General features: G+C 40.8%; 1 protein-coding gene across 2 annotated transcripts in view; it reads left to right on the plus strand.

The window, feature by feature from the left end:
* csmd3b (CUB and Sushi multiple domains 3b) overlaps window positions 1-19,210 on the plus strand; it is a gene marked incomplete at its 3' end in the record, with an annotated part of 316,085 nt that overhangs the window by 161,174 nt on the left and 135,701 nt on the right. For both annotated transcript variants that reach the window (XM_079288066.1, XM_079288067.1), the window contains exon 6: window positions 4,702-4,814. In XM_079288066.1, coding sequence (XP_079144192.1) covers window positions 4,702-4,814 — 113 coding nt within the window. The remainder of the gene's footprint in view (window positions 1-4,701; window positions 4,815-19,210) is intronic.

A 19,210-nucleotide genomic window follows, 5' to 3' on the forward strand; every position in this document is an offset into this window, starting at 1 on the left:
GACATTTTTTCCCCACAAGGCGCTACCGCATCGTGATCTACCGTGCTTCATGCAACGGTGTAATGCAAGAAGGAAATATCACGAGAGGAGTTATTTTCTCGGGTTCCCCTGAGAAGAACACATATTCATGTTATTTCACAATAGAGGCACTTGCTTTGAGCAGAGGAACTAGAGACCATTTCAGTTTCTTTTTCTCAGGTTTTGTCCTATAATAAGTATTGTTGTTTTGCTAAATGTACTCTGCGATGCTGCTATTATCATTATAATCAAGGTAAGGACACCCGGGTGACAATCAAGGGCCCTTGTTTAAACTTCCTAATTTTCTAAATTTGTTTTTTTTTGAGGAATATGTCAAACAAACTGTTCCACCAGCTTTGATGATGGTCCATGACATCTTAGGACAACTTTCACTTTCAGAAGTTTTAAAGCATCAGTAGCCTTTCGCACTAAGCCTGGCTTCACCCAATGTGTTCTACGCCTATGTCACTGTCACATAACACATCACATCACCCTCTGAGACAAAGGCATTAAAAAAAATATTGGAGCCCATCAGAGGATGATCTATAATACCTGTGGGCAGCTCTGAAGTGCCTTTACAGCAGATATCTTGGGAGAACACTTACCAGTCACAGAAGACATCTGTGATGAACATAGATTAATGATTTAATAATGCATGACAAATTGTCCACTCGGGAAAAATCAACTAGCTTCTCAGCACCTCAGCCACTGATGATTTTCGGAAGTAGCAAGTGTCCTGCTGACAGCATAATTTTAATCTTTAATTATCCATAAATGTAGTTGCCATTTCCAGCATCCTTCCAGCATCCTTCATGTGCCATGCCTGGCACCTATGGGTGTTCCCAGCGGCTGTGGGGATCCAGATGGGTGACCTTTTTAGTCGCCAGCATGTTTCTCTGACCTCCCAGCTCCTCCTGTGAGAGATTTGTACCTTCATCCTGCAGCTTGGAGTTGTTTTAGTGCTTCCTAAGCATGCAGTTTAATAGTATAGCGTCACACACTGTCTCTCCGTATAGATTAATGATTTAATTCCTGTTTTAATATTGGAACAGATTGAATATCCACGCACTCTGCCCTTAATGATGCACTCTGGGTAATGATGTCATAGCAGGAAGTGAATCGAAAGCTGTAAACATGAATAATGTGTGCGAGAGAGAGAGAGAGAGAGTGCACACATGAAGATGCACAGCGACGAGAGCTGAGGAAGGGAGAGGGAAGAGAGGAAGGGCAGGAGAGCGGTAAAGAGAGACCAGAGAGGGTGATGGAAAGGTTGACCGACAAACAACGGCAGCAAAATAATAGTGTCGATTGATGAAGAAGATAAATAAAAAAGAGAGCCGATAGGAGAGGTCTGGTACCTTGTGCCCATTGTTATCCAAGTGTTTGACATAACCTGTCTCTCCAAAGTATTTGATCGAAGGCTAGTGTTCAGAATTATTTGCGTGTTGTAAGCATCATCATCTGTGCTCAAGCATGTTTCACCACATCAACAAAACATCACTTGCAACATTGATAATGAATTTATATATTTCTTTCCATGTGCTACACAGCATACTTTAAATGGGAATCTGCTGCACTTGTGGCAATACTAGTGTTGTTTCATTCTTTTAACTCAGTGTTAATAGAAATCTCTTGTAAAGTCTGTTCCATATATTTCCATCATGTTTTCATGCCAGCAGTTATACATACAAAGGTTCCGGATACATTCATTTGTATCATGTTTTTCAGCCTTTATTTCTCTTTATTTTTTAAACATGTAGATAACATGCATGTATAGACAGTTTAGATGTATTTTTATCAGTGATTGTACTTCATCAGCTGTATCATCTGAACATCGTCCATCTCATTTAGTCTCTCTTCCAGCTAATAGATTAGTTCAGCATTGATTTGCTATAGTGTATTCAATTTGAATACAATTTCATTATTGTTTCTGAACGGGATCTACAAGGCAGTGCCTGGTGTTTTAGTATGTACAAGGAATTATTTGTTTGTGGAATAAGTCAAATACAATACATTTCTTAGCGGTTAAGACATCATCTATGAACCGCAACAATCCCGGGTTGAGTCTCAGGAGTTTCATTTCCAGTTAGTTCTCAACTACTGTCTGTAATAAAAGCATACAACTGCCCCAAAAAAGACCATACAGAATCAAACAATAGCAGAAACAGATATGAAAGGTTTTTCCCAGAGTGCATCAACAGAAACTCATAATATAGGTGTCTACATTAGTTATGTCGGTCACCGACATTCACAGTTGTGTTATTGTTTTGCTGTGTCGGCACTGTTGGATGTAAATCAGGTTTTGTCTGCCTGAGCCTGTGAAACTACTTTGCATTTGTGTGTGACTAATGGCAGACATCAGAGACTCCTACTGATCTAGGGCACAATGTGACCCTCCCGCTGTCTCTCTCACACACACACACACACACACACACACACCAGCACAAACCAACACACGCAAAGACATATTCTAAAACACCGGCTCAGCATTCTTGTGCTCCACCTTCATACCGCTGTTATTGGAGGGTGCAGGTGGAAAGTACTGTATACACTAAACCATCCATGTGTGTGTGTGCGTGAGCATGCATTTCTGTGCATGTGTGTGTGTGTGTGTGTGGCTATTAATGGACTGCGAAGGTTAACAGTAGGGGTTTATAGAAGGAGACAAGCGAACATGAGAGGGCAGTCTATTTCATGTCTCAAATGTAACAGCCAAGGTGATATTGCTTTAAAAAAAAGAAACTATATTCATGTTATGGGAGTAGGGAACGCACCTGTGGCTGACACTACAAGATGAAAGCGCCATACATCAAAGGACTGACGTATAGAAGACGATTATTGCCAGCAGACACTGTATTTCAGCTGCATATATTTGAAGTTATACAGGACCAAGGGTGTTTTATTCTCTATGTGTCTGCTGGAAAGCAGTCGCATCCTCTGAGGCTGCCAACAATGACCTAAAACTCTCACTTTGCCAACCGCAAGAGCTTTGTTCATCTGCTCAGCCAATTAAGCCATCTCATCCTCCCAACTTGATGAAAGAATTGCAAATTGTGTCCTATCTACCAGTGCAGTGCACCATCAAAGCCCCAGCTTATAAGATTGCTTCATTGTGAAAAGGCTAATATTGTTGAGAGTGTTATACTGCAGTGTGAAGTAGTTTGAAACCTTTTGTGATTTGCATTTATCAGTATAAGAGGTAGCAGTCAACATATTTAGAAATAGTAATTATCCAATACAACACCAACTTCATTCAAATTCTCAGAAACTATCATGATAATGGAGTTAGTGCTCAAAGTTACCGGGTCAAATCTCTAATCCTAAGCAGCTGGCAAGATCTTACGATGTTGGCAAGAAGAAAGAATAAGAAAAAAACAATCTCCTACATCATTGAGAGCGATTGAGGCGCCCTTTAGCATGCAGCAAAATCCCCACATTGTTTTCCGAGTGGAGCTGCAGAAACAGACTGGTTGGTTGGACAGTGAGGTCCTCACACTCTTTGTAAATCACTCAGTGCTATTACAGACACAGGCTTTGTTCTTACTTCATTCTAGACAGCAGCTACACACACAAAGACACAAGATACCCAGGCACCATGGGGAAAGGGAGAGAAATTTAAGTGAAGTAAACTAAACCTCAGGCTGATTTTGGTTTACAGACTTCGGCTTTGTTCTTTTACAGAATGACTACAGAATTGTTTGTGTTTTTCCCGCTCCCTCTAAGTATGTACTCAAAGACTAAAAGAGCCAGTCGAAGTTTAATGCCATAGAAATAGAATGGGAGTTGAATGGACATTCCCATTTTAAATCAACTTAGCAGGATGGTCAGAGCAGCGGACATTTTTATGTGTACTGTTGCCGTTGCAAACTGTGACCGCTGTAGCGGGCTAAGTTCCGTATAAACTTTCGGCAAGCCACGGAATAACTCATGCCGGCCTGACGTGTAACACAGGTCCTGCCAAGGAGGCTGTCTCTTTTGTAAGGTCTGGAGGTCTGGAGCCGGAACTCAGGGTCTACCTTCATTTGAGTTATCCAACAGGATATAATCTTACATGGCAAACATTGCCAGCAGAATTAAATGTTCAGATGAAGGCTGTTATATGTGTAAATAATACAATTATTAACTGTAGTATGTTTTGATGTTAAGCTTTTTTTGCATTATCTATAATAATGGTTCAGAATGATGAAATTGCAGTTTTCAGTTGAAATTTTGCCGAAATTTCCCTTTGATTGGGATTTTCTGCGGATTTTTTATTGAAAAGACGTATTTCGGAAACGTATTGTCTTATAATGAGGAGTTTCCTATTTTGTTTACGAATAAGGTGGACACTCCATTTAATATTTGACGCTGTCCATTAAATTAAAGTTACCAAGGCATATTGTGAAGGAAGGGAATGGCCACGAAAACGTCCTTAGCCCCAGGGCCTCAAGTGATACAAAGGTTCCTCGGATAACTAACGGCAATCGTTGTTTTATTTTAATTAAACCAGTAAAATGTCCACAGCAAATAGTTATTTCTCCGTGCTAGTCTCGTTCTTTTTCTGTGTTTGAGACCTGAACAGCAAGGCATGTTCGCCACACGCTCATGTTTGGATTTGTTGGGAAGATAAGGGAAAGGTGAAGGTTTTCTGAGTGTGTGTTTGTTTCAATTTCTTACAACGTTCTCCCTGTCTTTCTTTCTCAGGTTGTCAGGCAGCAATGTCCCTTCTCCCATCGTCAGCAACAAGAACTGGCTCCGACTGCATTTTGTGACTGATGCCAACCACCGTTACCGTGGCTTCAGCGCACATTATCAAGGTAAGATGGGTAATGTGATTACATCAAGAGAGACGGGCATCTTAATGCACACATTTGCACAGATACATCTGCAGAGCGCGTTCATCGATGATCAACACAAGTCTGTGTCTACAGTACCTCCAGATCTCTTTGGGTTTGTTCATTTAATGATGGTTCTTTTTAAGGTTCTGCTTTTGCTCCTTTGACATTTTCTTTTCTCTTTTGCCTTTTTTTGTTTTTTTTTCTGTTTCTCTCTGCTGCCTTTCCCCCCCCCCCCTTTTCAACTGACAGTTAATTACGCTTGTTGACTTTCAGTCTTCCCGGCTCTTCTCGACTACACTTTCTCTCAGCTGTCTCCATTTTTCTGCATCTCCCTTCAGTCCAGTTCTCTCTCTCTCGTACTCTTTTCTTTTTCTCTCGGGTAACTGCTCATAGGCGTACAGTTCCATTTCTTTGACACAAACCCTAACCGGTGGAAAACATTAGGAAATTCATTTGTCACGTCTCCCAACAGTGATAACGAGAACTGAATGTGTGGAGCAACTGCACATTCTGGAACAGATGGTGTTTAGATGTCATACTGTACTTGTTTGTCACACTGTCCCATGTTTTGTTTTAGTCTCAGGCTACATCCATACTACTCCGTTTTCAAACAAAAACGCTGAACACGAATATCACGTGACTCTTCACGTACACTGGGCGTGCGCGTGGGTGTCGATGTAAACAGGAAGTAGATTTGTTGCTTAGTTAAAAAAAATATGACAGAGTAATAAATAAGTTAAAAGTCTTTAATAATGAACGGTCGTGTTTGATACTTAAGATCTTCTCTAAAATCTTCTTCTTTGAACTCAAACAGACGCAGTTCGTGGAAAGTTTTCGAAGTTTTATTTTCCAGCCTTAGTTACAACGCTACAGGTCTTGCTCTATATATCTCTCACATCAAATTTACTTTAAAATCAACACTTACACGTAAAGGGTTACTAGATTATGGGTCCATAAAAGTGGTCAACACACGTCTCTCACTCGTTTCCTCGGTTTCAATGTTGTCTGTTCTCACTCGTAGCTCTGCTGGTGGCTTAACTATCTGTCCTACTGAATAGCATTTACTGCTTTTGAGCATTTACTGCTACACTGTCTACGGCGGTATCTGCAGACTTCACAATAGATGTGGAGAACAAAATAAGCATTAATAAGAAAAGGAAAGTCCTCCGTTTTGTGTCCATCCCCCTCCCTAAAGCCGCCCACCGTGACTTCAGACGGCCGCTCCGTAGGTCTGATAACGCCGCTGGTCACGCCGTCGCTGATCGCTCCAATAACAGCTGCTTCCTCCGTAATAATGCAGACTTTAACGGCACAGCTGCTAGTAAAGACAACAAGGTCAGCAACACCTGTAATCAGTTGTCCATGTTGAATTAACCTGGTAGTCGATCGGTAATCAATGTTGTTGTTTGTGAGCTTCCGGGTGATGCTGCGTTCACACCGGTCGCGTTGATTTTTTGACGCACTGCAAAATCGCGTCCAACGCGCCGCCGGTCGTGTTCACACCAAACGCCGCAAAATCGCTCCGTGCCGGAGAGGGGGCGTGGTTTATCGACTGGAAGCCGTTCACCTGGCCGTCATTTCTTTCCGCTTTCAACCGTGAAAGGAATAAGGACAATTGCTGCTTTGTACGTGTTGTGGAAGTCCCTCAAACGTCGGAATGCCAAACGCCGTCATGTCTGGTTCATAACATTGTTCAGAGGAGCTCCGTGGATTGTATCGAGCTGTATTCACTGTCTAGCAAGCCACCGGTCGCTGTTTACTACAGCTGTAGGAACACAACATAAACTGATTTGGCTGTGATTCAACGGCAATAAACCGACAAAAAGGGACTCCGAAATAACTACATAATGATGCCGATTTGTAGGCTACTTGTCTTCTTCATGGAGCTCTGATGGATCGGTGCTAGGCTATGCTAACATCGTAGCAGCTCCACCAGCACTCAATAACGTCATGTAGACGTAAATACGGCAGCGTCTATTCATTGTTTGTACCGTATGGTTTACACACACACATGCATACACATAGTTTGGTCCGGTCTCTGTTGATATGAGTTATCTTCGAGCTCTGGGTGAACACAGACGGCTACAGGATTTATTTCCTGATTCAACAACGGCAGGAAGCCAGTGATGACAGGGGGAGCAACTCAACGCTGATAGGCTATCGCGCCACAGCGTCACGCGATTATGTCGCAGAAGTTGAAAAATTTCAACTCGCGCGTTGGCGATTTTGCGGCGTCCAACGCAAAAATGCGTCCAACGCGCCATCGCAAAATCGCGGCGCGCCAGTCTCATCGCGTCTGTGCATAGACTTTGTATGTAATCTCGACGCGCGTCAAAAAATCAACGTGGCCGGTGTGAACGCAGCATAAGGGTCACGTGATAGGAGTGTGACGAATCAGGGAAGGACACGTCATGACTGCTAAGAACCAATCAAGTAGCAAACTCAGGTGTGGGCGTCATCGTTTCTAAACGTATCCGTTTTCGACCATCCACACGAAAAAATAACCCGGAGTTTTCAAACGTATCCGACCTCGGGAGCGTTTTTCAAACTCCTCCGTTTTCGGTGCTCGAAAACGCCGGCGTAGTGATGACGCTCAGTGTAAACGTAGCAAAACATATGCGTTTCCAAATGGAAACAGAGTAGTGTGGACATGAGATCACAACTTGTTTGTTACTTTTAAAGACTCTTGACCCCCTTTGATGAATCCCTTGTGCATGGTGCATAAAGTCCATTCAACATCAAAATGTACACTGGGCATGGAGCTGTGTTTGATATTTGTTGCGCACCTGCAACACTGATGGAAATAGGCTGTGATTTACAATGATCAGCAGGTGTTTCGTTATTATTTGTGTGTGTATTGTTTTAAAGTTAAACTCGTGTCAACTAAAGTCATGGAAACAGTACAGTGTGCCTCCATTGACCTGGTCTGTGTAGGCGTGCAGCACAAGCAAGTAAATCATGGCCATGCTTGACACCGAAATTGCACTGTGCCACTCGATTATTACCGGCACACTCTCTACTGTGCCTCGCCTCTCACTTCACAGCACATTCAAGTTCACAGCAAGTCACCAAAATACCAAGCAGACTCAGGCAAGAAGACTAAGGTGTGCACCCATCCAAAATGTCACCTCTCGGGAGCACGTGTGCCATGTGCTGTCAGAGCCGGGGCCCTGTTTCTGTGTAACTTAGCAAAGAAAAACACTGAAGATAATGTGGACACGTCATGTTGGTGTTTACTTGTCATGTTTGACAAAACACAGAACACGGATCGCTTTCAAAGATATTCATGCACGACTACCCCCCCCCCCCCTCTACATCTTCTCTTCTTAAACACCATTTATTTCATACACACCGTTTTCCACCGTGGTCCTTTAAGACAGTGATTATGGTAATTAGCTAATTTTCACAGGGCTATTACCATCTGTCTTTGTCATCACTGAACAACCTTGCTGAGCCTCTTTAAATTAATATCATCTTTCTTCAGACTCGTCGTTTATCTACATGAAAATGTAGCACCTGCAAAACTGGCTATAGAGGTAGAAAGTAGTGTCATTGCATTGAGCAAGAGATTGCTAAGCACCAAATATGTGTTGAAATATTGTTTTACAGCTGGTATTATATAAACATTCAATCCCTTGAACCAGCAAATTTTTAAAGAACGACCACGATGGAATTGATGTCTGTGTGGTTCTCCTCTCAGAACTATCTCGTTCAATACATGCAAGTCAAACCAGTATTCTTAATGTACACATTCAGCATATTGTAGCTTATCGAATGGACCGACCTTTTAGAAAGTTTAAATCAGTATTAAACCTCATCCTTCTTTTCCCCTTCCTCTTTATTCAACACATCTTTCCACCCCCCCACCCTTCTCTTTTATCCTCTCCTTCTGGCTCTCTCAGACGTTTCTCTTGATTGATTGATTGATTGATTGATTGATTGATTGATTGATTGATTGACAACCTGACCACTCCTCTTGAGATTTGCTTTTAACTGTTTTAATTGATCTCAATTCGTTTAAAGGTTAATCAACATGTTAATGAGTGGTGTCAGTGTGAGAGGTTGGTTGATTAATTACTGGAGTTCTTGTGATTGATTGGCTGCTTCCTGTCAGGTGCCAGCCATCTTCATTACCTTCACACATTAGCAACAGGGCGGGTTGAGTATAACGTTACTCATCTCTACTGAGAAACCTATTTGTTGGTGTGAAATCTTCACACATTGTTTGTGTCTCTCATAAACTACATATAATTATTTTTTTCCTTTGAAATACAGTAAACAGAATACAGTGTGCTTGGATTACAATAAAATAGCCAGTAAAAAAATGAATGCATTACATATAAACAGTTTATTATCTAGTGTATTTGTTAACATTACTTCGCTCTGAGTCGGTAAATGTGTCAACCGTGTCAGCGGGTAATGAGGATCGATCAGTATTCTGACTGCGACTTCGCTGATACAACTCCTGACATTTCAAGCTGATTGGTGGATCCTTTTGGTTTCATATCTTATAGAACCACTGGAAACGAAAGGGAACTTGCAAACATAAACATTTACAGTTGCAGGTTTTTTTAAAGCATTCATTAGATTATTTGTTGACTCATTAACTATAAAATATAATGTATATAAATTATCTTTTTGTATTTCATTCTGTTTGTTTCCAGTATGCTTTGATTGTGCTATGTTCCACTGCATTTATTATGCTGTAACCACTTCATATTTACTCTTTAATTATAAGTCTAAGGATGTTCGTCAACTCCACTTTATTATATACAGTTCCACTTAATGAGAATCCACTTTTTTATTTTACTCTGACTGTAATTGCTCCCTGCAAGCCTTGTGTGGTTCTGGTCTACTAAATTCTACTTGTCTCAGAGAGAATGCATTATAATGGCAAAGCCCTTGGGCAGGGTTAGTTAAGTTTAGTAGCAAACATTGTATGAAAACAATTCCAAATTTGTCTCTCAGAGACTAAATGAACAAATCTGCTTGGGCAGACAGGTTAGTTGAGTTCACAAGCCACAGCTGTGAGGCCTCGGAGGGAAAGTTTTGGCTCTTGGTGGTGCCAGCTAGCTGGACAGACTGTGTGTGTGTGTGTGTGTGTGTGTGTGTGTTACAGGTCAGCCACTCTGCTCGTAAAAACCTCCTTTGGCTGCTGCCCAAATGATGAAGTTTGGCATTGATAATAATCGAATGATTTATATCCATGTTTGAAGAGAAGCGGGGGACAAAAAGGCAAAAATGAGAAAAGAACATCACAAAGGAACATCAGAGAAAAAGAGAGAGGGGAATTGGTAAAAACCGGGAGGAGATCCAGAAAAGAGAAAGGGAGACGGAAACCAACACAGCAAAATAAAAAAGAAAGCAATAAAAGACAGATTGCCAGAGAGTAGTGGGCAGGTAAGGGTTGAGTAGTTTGGCAGTGCGGTTTGGCAAAATATTCAAAGTTACTGGAAGTTTTAACTGGTTATGAAGCATTCTCCATTTAATACTGATGGCCATATGACCTACATTAGTAAATAAGACCATCAGAGAGAAGATTGGCTATTTCTATATCGTTAGTCTTCATGCTTTTCATCGGTGCCACAGAGTTGGAATCGACGCAAAATCAGATGAAATCAGGCAGGTTCACCAGAAACTCCCATCAACTCAGACTCCAGCGGCGGGGCCTCCAACAGCGACCCGTTCACCGATCCAGTTCTGGCTTCGCTGCCACCTTTGACCTACAGTCGGAAGCTCTGGCAGGGGGAGGAGAGCCCCAAACCCAGTGGCAGCGGCTCCTTTTCCAGCCACGAGCAGAGCAGCTGGAGACCCGGGCCGTATTGCCAATCTAGCTGGAGAGAAGGGAGAGCACAAGAGAACCAGACAGACTGTCAGAACCCGCTGCAGTAAAATGAGAGGGTTCCTGAATGGATCGTGGCGCTCGGAAAAATTACCACTTTCGTCCACAGGGGCCGCCAAAATATACACAAAATGAAAGTTCCTTGTAGTAGCTTTAACTATTGTAGCAGCTTTAACTATTGTGAGTGAATGTGTGCGGATGGACCTGTGTTCTTGGACATAGGAAAAGCCTGTTTGTGTATTAGTGTATTGAGTAACGTAAAGCCTGCAGCTCCACTACATGGCTACGCAAACATTACAGAGTTAATTGTCCATTTGAATTTAAATGATGCCTCGAAGTGATTCACAATGGCGAGGTCTTCAAACAAAACGTAAACTAGATTCGGTCTCTCAATGGATCAACCATTTCAAATCAAATATATCTTCCTCGGACATTGTGTTCTTTTTAAAGGGCTAAAGCTGTTTCATAATGTACAATTTAGTCACATGATTTCAGGCAGCCCTGTTGATATTTAGAGAAATTATCAAATATCTATAATAAATTGAGTATGTACAGGATATGTTAAATAGTATTAAAAGTTAAGTCTCAATATAAGTAAGAGTATTTTTTTATGAGTGTATTCATACATTTCTGTGATTTTGGATTGTTTTGTCAATATGTTGTACATTATCTCTCTGTTCCTTAATGTACCGTTTGCAGCAAAATACAAGCACAACCATCAAACCATTAACATTTTAAATTGAGGGCTCATTAATTATTCAGCCACATCTCTGGGCAATAGTAAAATGCTCTTCCCCCCCCCCAGGACCAAAATGCATTGAAAGATGCAGTCCACTGTGAGATAAAAAGTATATTTGTCGTTGCTACTTTTGCAGGCCAAGATGAAATCAGAGTTGATGTAGCCTCTCACCCTGGTGAGTTCATTTCATCATCCTTGTACTCAACATGTCGTTTGGGGACTTTACCCAAGCTATGAATTTGTGGGGTCTCACCTTGGGAGGCTGGTTTGTTAAAACCCTGTCGGTCTCTGGACTGTAGCCTGAAATACCAAATGGGAGTTTCCAGGAAATCGGCCACATTTCGAGATTGAAAATGTCATTTCAAATCAAGATAATTACAATTGTGTAACCATCAGTGATACGTACATGATAATGTGTAAACATTTGTCAAACTTTTGTTGATATTGCGGCTACGTGTTGAATGTATAATATGACAAACATCATATACTGTCGGTTCTGGTGTCCTTGGCGGTCCTCAGACAATATACTTACCATAAAGTCATGGGTTGTGGTCCTCCACCTAAAGAAAATGTAGATGTAGATGAAGAAATGTAGATTTAATTATTCATCTGCGTTGACCTTGTCAATTAGACTAATTTAAAAGTACAAATACCAGCAATCCTGACATCCATCTCGAAAGGCATAGAGGGGCCACTAGTGTTGGATGAGTGATGAGGAGGCAAAGTGACAAAGACAGCGATGACAGTCGAGAGACATAACAGGTAAGATAGTTTGAATATTATCCAGCCAGGATGATCATTTGTTGACAACAGTTCGCAGTGAAGTCATTGGATAATAACAGAGGTGGATCACGAATGTGATGATCAAATTAGACGGATAATTGTCTTCCTTTGCTAAAAGCTTCATTAATGCAATTACCGTTGGAGACCTAAAGGCCTTTACACTGAAGCAACACATCCAATTGGATTTTTATGGCACAAGTTTGATCTTTTATGTGCATGTCATTTCTATGGATCAAGTCTTTATAATAGCCTCTCGGTAGGCTGAGTTACAGCCGCTTGTGTGCAAACTAAAGATGTCAGGTTTAAATCTGTCGACAAGTTGGGAAAACCGTACTCGGGTTAAAGACTGAATGATGCTCAAAGTTCCCTTCAGCAAAGCAGTGAAACCCAGCTGTTGCATTGCCACGTGTCGGGACTGTGGTTGATCACGCCAGCTTCCAGATGTGACTAGGTGCGTTACAGTATGCTCTCGGCCCCCAGCAACTACACCCTAAGGCTGCAGCTGGAAATGGGAATCTTTCCTGTTAAATAAAAAGACAAAAAAACAAAACATGAACAGCTCTCCCCCGAAGCGAGAAACAAGTGATTCATGTCGCCAAAACAACGGTTGAGTTTGGCCGCAGGAATAATATATGAGAATACAATTGTACTGTGAATTTACCATTTAAATAGGTCAACTTTAATCAGTTTCGGGGTCATCATATTTTCAAGAAAAAAAATATTCTCATTAGTTAATTATTTATATCAAGAACTGGGGGGGGAGAGCGGTGGACACCGAGCCAGTCAGTGAGTCACATGCTTTCAGTCAGCCAGTGACGCAGTGAGCTACAGTTCATTCAGGTAACTGTTGTAAATAGGTGCATTAAGCACACAAATACGACAGTTGCTCATGATAAAAATAGATTTGATGAAAATCCCCATGATATCGCGATACATTGACTAAAACATTTGCTAAACCCCGCCCCCTAAAAGTGATTGTCCAATCATAGCTTAGCAACCATAACTAAGTAAATTGTGATACATGATGAGGTATAAGCAGCTCCATTAAATCATATTGTCTTCTATTTTGACTTGATCTTCATGACTCGTTCATGCAGCCATGTGGTTTGTCAGACAGCGAAGCCTATTGAAACAAGGCCCCTATTAATGAGCAAAAAGCGGTGGTGGAGGGGGTACGAATGGAGAGATCCTGGCAATGCCTCAGAGTCAGGATGTCACAGTGTACCAGAAAACACGATATGATTAAAATCACAGAATGGACCTCACCAGAATCGTCTTAATCTGTTGATTACACTTTCAAAGAAAAAGTTGTGACCAGTATGCAAAGCAAACAGGGAGGACGGGGGGGAATGAAATATGACTGGAAGGATATTATTCAGAGATAAATATGCACGGTCATCTGAGGATCCTTATTACATCAATGCTACAATATTCCCTCTCAAACATCAGAGGTTGTTTTTGTGATGCATTCATTTAATGATGTTGGAAAAAATGAATAACAGCGTTCCATGTGTAGTGCTGGTGTTTCGATAAATTATTGAACATTTCAAGGAACATTTGCTACCATAACGCATTCAAGATGGATGTTTTCCGTTCAAATATCGCACCCTATAGTGTAGGTGGAGGACGGCCTTGTCGTTTGTATTTACACACCCCTAATGCTGTGTCAATGTGGAGGACTTTCATCAAATGAACTAAACGTGCAAAGCTGGAACAATTAATACAGGTGGAAGTAGACCTCTTAGATATGAACCGTATGTTTAAGTTGACGTCTGTAGGGTGGTAACAAAACCATTTGATACTTTTCAAATATTGATTGTTTCTCTCAGGATTCAGCGCTTGCTGAAAGCAGAGCCAGGTGCACTTGGGACATCTTACAGCATTTTAAAGCATATTTTTCACACAATAAAATCTAGAATAAATCCAGGAGGGTCACACTCTGCTAGCAGGTGCATCTTCAAATGGCTGATTCCAATCTGCTAATTAAATTGCAGGCATCCACTCAACCTTTCATAACAATTTCACTACATTTTGCGATACACCTATCACCACTGAGAGTTATATATTTCAGCTTTTAGGGATAATATTTTAGGCATCACATACTTGTTGGCTGAAAGAGTAGCTGTTGAAAGCCAGCAGTAGCATTCAGTCAGTGTTATTAAAAGAGAACAGCAATCTATGTCTGTCATCATGTCAGCAAAAAAAGCTGAAAAGCATCCAGACATTTCTAGAGCCACACCTGAAGCACACTGCATGGTGATATTCAGTGAGTTTGTGCTTCAAAACACCTTCTTTCTTTGCTCACACATTTTACTTTAGTTGCACATAACTGGTTAGTCAGCTATCTGAGTAAGTCCAGAGAAACCATAAGCAACAAAAAGGTGTATTTCAATTCAATTTATATATTACCCAATATCACAAACGACAAAATTTGCCTCAGAGAATGTAGGGAGCTCTCTCTGACCTTCAGTCGTCATCTCACAATCAATAGGCTCTTTCAGCGTTTAACACTTGAAATGTTAAGAAAGTCAATTTTCTCCAACATCAGCATAAAGAAAATGTCACACCTAGTAGCTTCTCATTCCCGTATTTCAGTGGGATCTTGACCCTGACCCCGACCTGTGGCTGCTTTTGTACAAATACCACCAGCAGAGAAAATAGCAACAATGCAATACTCTTCAGCAGCCTTCCTCTTGAATGCAAATGTGAATATACCTCGACATCAATTCAAATTAGATATAAGAAGATCTGCAAAGACTATGCAGCTGTGTGTGTGGGTGTGTGCAGCTGTGTGTGTGTGTGTTTGTTTGTGTCCAAGTGTGTGCCAGTTTGTCTTGTGTCTACACGTGTGTCAGGCATGAACAATCTATTTCCTTCCCTGCGGCAGAACCTTCCAATCACATCCCTCCATCATCTCTCTTCATTACGTATTCATTAGTTTCTGTGTCTGCGGGGCGGTGATTGGCTCTTAATGAACAACTGACGGCATTATCAGTCAGCCAATGCTGTGGCAACAAAATAAGTCAGTCAGTACAAAAGAAACACCAGTCACCCACTGGTACGGAACCATTATTCAACTCGAGCAGTGCGACAGTTTACCCCTCAGGGACGCTGACATATTGGATATTGTCGACTGCATGGTACCTTTGATACGACTCTCACAATGCCTCAAACCTGCCCGTGATCAAGTGCATACATCTTGAAATGCTCTGAATATTTACAGCCACTAAAAAACATTTAGCACACGTGGCATATACCATTTAGTTTCTGTGAAAATAAATCCCCGAGTCCTTTTCCTTGTCAGCTTAAGAACCATGACTCAAACTAAGTACAGTGACACTGTAGGCCTCGGAGGGTTCACATGAGCTCATATATCGATGGACTACCCCTATGTATCATCTTTTATGTTATGTTGGAGCTTGCATTTCAACAGCACTGGCTTTCACCGTTGAATCCCTTTTCTAATGTCGCTATGTCAAAATGGCAGGGACCATACTTGGTTTAAATAATGCAGCCTGTTTGCACAGACGCAATCTGATGATGTTGTATGACTGCTGGTCTGTACTTACAAAATAGCTCATCAGATATGGAGGATGTCTACAGCACTGACAACTGCTCCCACCCCACTGATTGCACTCACTAATTGCGCGTATTAGAACCATGATGAACTCAATGTAGGCAGAGGTATATATTGATCATCGCAACCTACACATTCATATTTCTATCACCACCTTCTGTCTCGTTCAAGTAACATTTGAGCCAGCTAAATGCTTGCATATTAAACACATGCAGTGAGAGTTAAGTATTTTATACATCTAAGTATAAAGCAAGGCATCGCAGTCTGTCTTTGTGTAGCAGTTGCGTACTCTCCGTTGCGTTGTGTTTAATTCAGGACACGATATCTTTTGATGGCTCCAACCAGACGTTTATTCATCGGACAGAATATAGCTGGTAAAAGACAGAACAGCTTCAGTGGCTCTCATAGACAATGTTGTGGGCACAAGCTCCGGAACACATGAAAACCGCTTGCTTCAGACTAGTTCATGAAAGCTGGGCGCACCACTAGAGTCTGCAAGCAGCCAGCAGAGGGCGCTGTTACACACAACCCACTTGTCTCCATGGGGAACTAATGATACGTTGTAAATGATATTTAAACAAGGAAATAATATGAAAATGATAAGGATTAGCAATAACTTAAATAATATAGTAATACTAGCAACCAATGGCCAGTGATGGCAAGTGGAATCATTAACTCTGTTACATTCCCCCCTACTGATCTCCACTTGCTCATCCAACCAAACAAACAAAAAAAATACAATTAATGAAAAGAAACTCAACAAAAATGCTTGACCAGTGCCATGAGAATACCACCAAACAGGAACATACCAGGTAAGATTGACTATTTAAAAACAAAACTTGAAAAATAATGTACAGTACTGTTCAGAATATGGATACCAAGTAGTCCAGTCAATGACTATTCCCGAAGAATTAGAATGGGAAAGGGTAGCAAGTCCTTTCAACACTCATAGGAAAACATGCCGATCTACATGTTAAAGTCACTCGATATCACATAATAAATACAGTAATTACAGTACAATCACAACCTATCCAGAGTTACACACTACTAGTGGTCTCACAGGTTCTCATATCTTCAGGAAAAAAAAAATCAAATACAACAAAACAAAATAACCTCACAGTTCAAAAGAGGCGTTGAAAATGACATCTCCACAGAGAACATTAAACCTCAGAACAGAAAACACCATAACCCTGCATGAACCTTCTGGTGCATTTGCTGAATAAGCCTCAAAACAGGTCTAACAGCCCTGCCACACCTAGTTTTCTCCCCTCTATCTTCTGCTTTTTTTAATGAACACAAATGAGAACTATACCAGTGTTCGAGGGACGAAAGCCTTTATGCATCCGAAGTGGTTGTTGTGTCTGCAATGCATTTAAACATAAACTGTATTCACTCCACTTGTATCATCGTTTCATGTGAGCTATATATATTTTTCAAATACAGCTGTCTGTAGTTGTTCCAAATTGTTTGTGCAATTTTCTAAAAACACGAGAATAACCCGGGGACGTATGAATCTTAAATATTGAAGAAAGAATTCAGTGGAAGCCTTTTTTATGTCGGATACACTGTCAGATATATTATAGTATTCTCATTTTGAATATCTATGACGCCAGTGTTGGGGACAACAAATTGTATTCTTTGTGCACGGGTTACTGTGAAGTTAGTTAAAGTGTTTGGCGTTAGGTTTATGAGCGCGCTGCGCTTCGAGACAGCCATAAACTGCTGTGATACATGAGTTGCTTGGAGCAAACTCATTAATGGAGAATTCCTGACGAATTATTTGAAGGTGTAAGGGACATTTGTATGTGTTCATGATATGTGTAAATGATTGATTAAGAATTGCATTGATTTCTCTTTTCCAATTAAAAAAAATACGTCAGGTGGTGACGTCATTACAAATGTGAACATTAGCGTTAAAAATGCATCAAGGCCTAAAGCGTATGTGCTTTGAAACCAAAGTCTATTCAGATTTGAAATAAATCACCATGTTGTTGTTATCTGGAGGTGTCACAGTGGACCTTTAAAGCACAGCATATTGTGAGTATTTATTTACAGTAATAAAAAGATGTCCCATTCTCACCTCTATGAAAAGCGAGATAAATAGAACCACAGAGTTCAGCTGGTTTTTTCCCCGTTACACTGCCTGTGGTTAGATGAAAACCTTGTGCTTTACGAGATGTCGTTTGCTTACAAATAACTTAAATGAGGTATTTATGTCACATGAGGAAAAGTGATAATGTCTTGGTGTGGTTGAATTAAGGAGGGATCACTTGCAGGTCATTTATGAAGGCATGATGTGTCAGCATTTCTAAAAGTCGAATGAAGCAAGTGTAAGTTCATTTTCTGTCCAATTCATTTATTCTTCGTTCCCTGTGGAGACATGCCAGAAAAACAGTTTCCTTCACAAATTCAAGGTAACACAGTGAGAATAATTGATGTATATATAATTATTCCTTTAAAATATCAGCTATACAACAGCATATGGCAAACATGCAGTGCTTGAATATGCAGTGCTAATGTGTTAATTAGTTTCACAGCATGAAGCACAGTAGTGTACGTCACTACTGCCATAGCTACTGAGTATATATGAAAAAAATAAATTGGCCTGCTGACCACAAGTGTCCACAGTCTAGTTCTTAGGCTTTGTGTTTCCATCTATTTTTACAAGATTGATTATGTACCTCACATATTTGTCTTTCAAATGAGTATAATAGAATGGGGGGGTGGGGGGTGGGTATCTCGCGCGACTTGTCGCACATGCGCACACCACACTCGCACAGTTGGAACCACTTATCATGCTGGTAAGTTAACACAATAACACACAAATGGTGCTCATGTTCAGCCACTTTACGACGCATTAATCGTTAGCACATTAATATAGTTTGTATAATACCATCATGGCAAGTAGAGTGTGCATGTATGCCGCAACATTAGGATAATTGTTGGCATAAAATGTGCATGATGTAATTTCACCATGCCAAGTATAGTTTATTTGACAATATAACATATATGCATATATGTAGCCTCTGTAAAAGATTAAGATAATCGTAATACATGAGCTCATCTGCCATTTGTCGCCATGCAACGGATTAGTCAGGTCATTACGAAAACAGCGACTGTCAGCCACGCTATCAGACATCCATTCAACTGATTTGTCACTGTACTCTGTCATTGAAGACAAGATATATTAGTGTTTATGTTTTCATTATTTATGTTGGTAATGTATTCGCTTTTTTTTTTTGACAGAACAGAGCAGAACAAAAAATCAAATCTGGAGAGAGTCAAATTCAAATGACCCCAGGGTGTTTTTAATGTTGTTATTATTGCATGGACTCTAATACAGCTCTTGCCCACTCGCTTTGTCTTTCCGACCACACGTGCTGAGCTGTGGTATACAGGGGCAGCACTGCTAACCCTGTCATGACACCATGTCC

Source organism: Melanostigma gelatinosum (genome assembly GCF_949748355.1).
Source record: "Melanostigma gelatinosum genome assembly, chromosome: 17".
In the NCBI taxonomy this organism is placed as follows: domain Eukaryota; kingdom Metazoa; phylum Chordata; class Actinopteri; order Perciformes; family Zoarcidae; genus Melanostigma; species Melanostigma gelatinosum.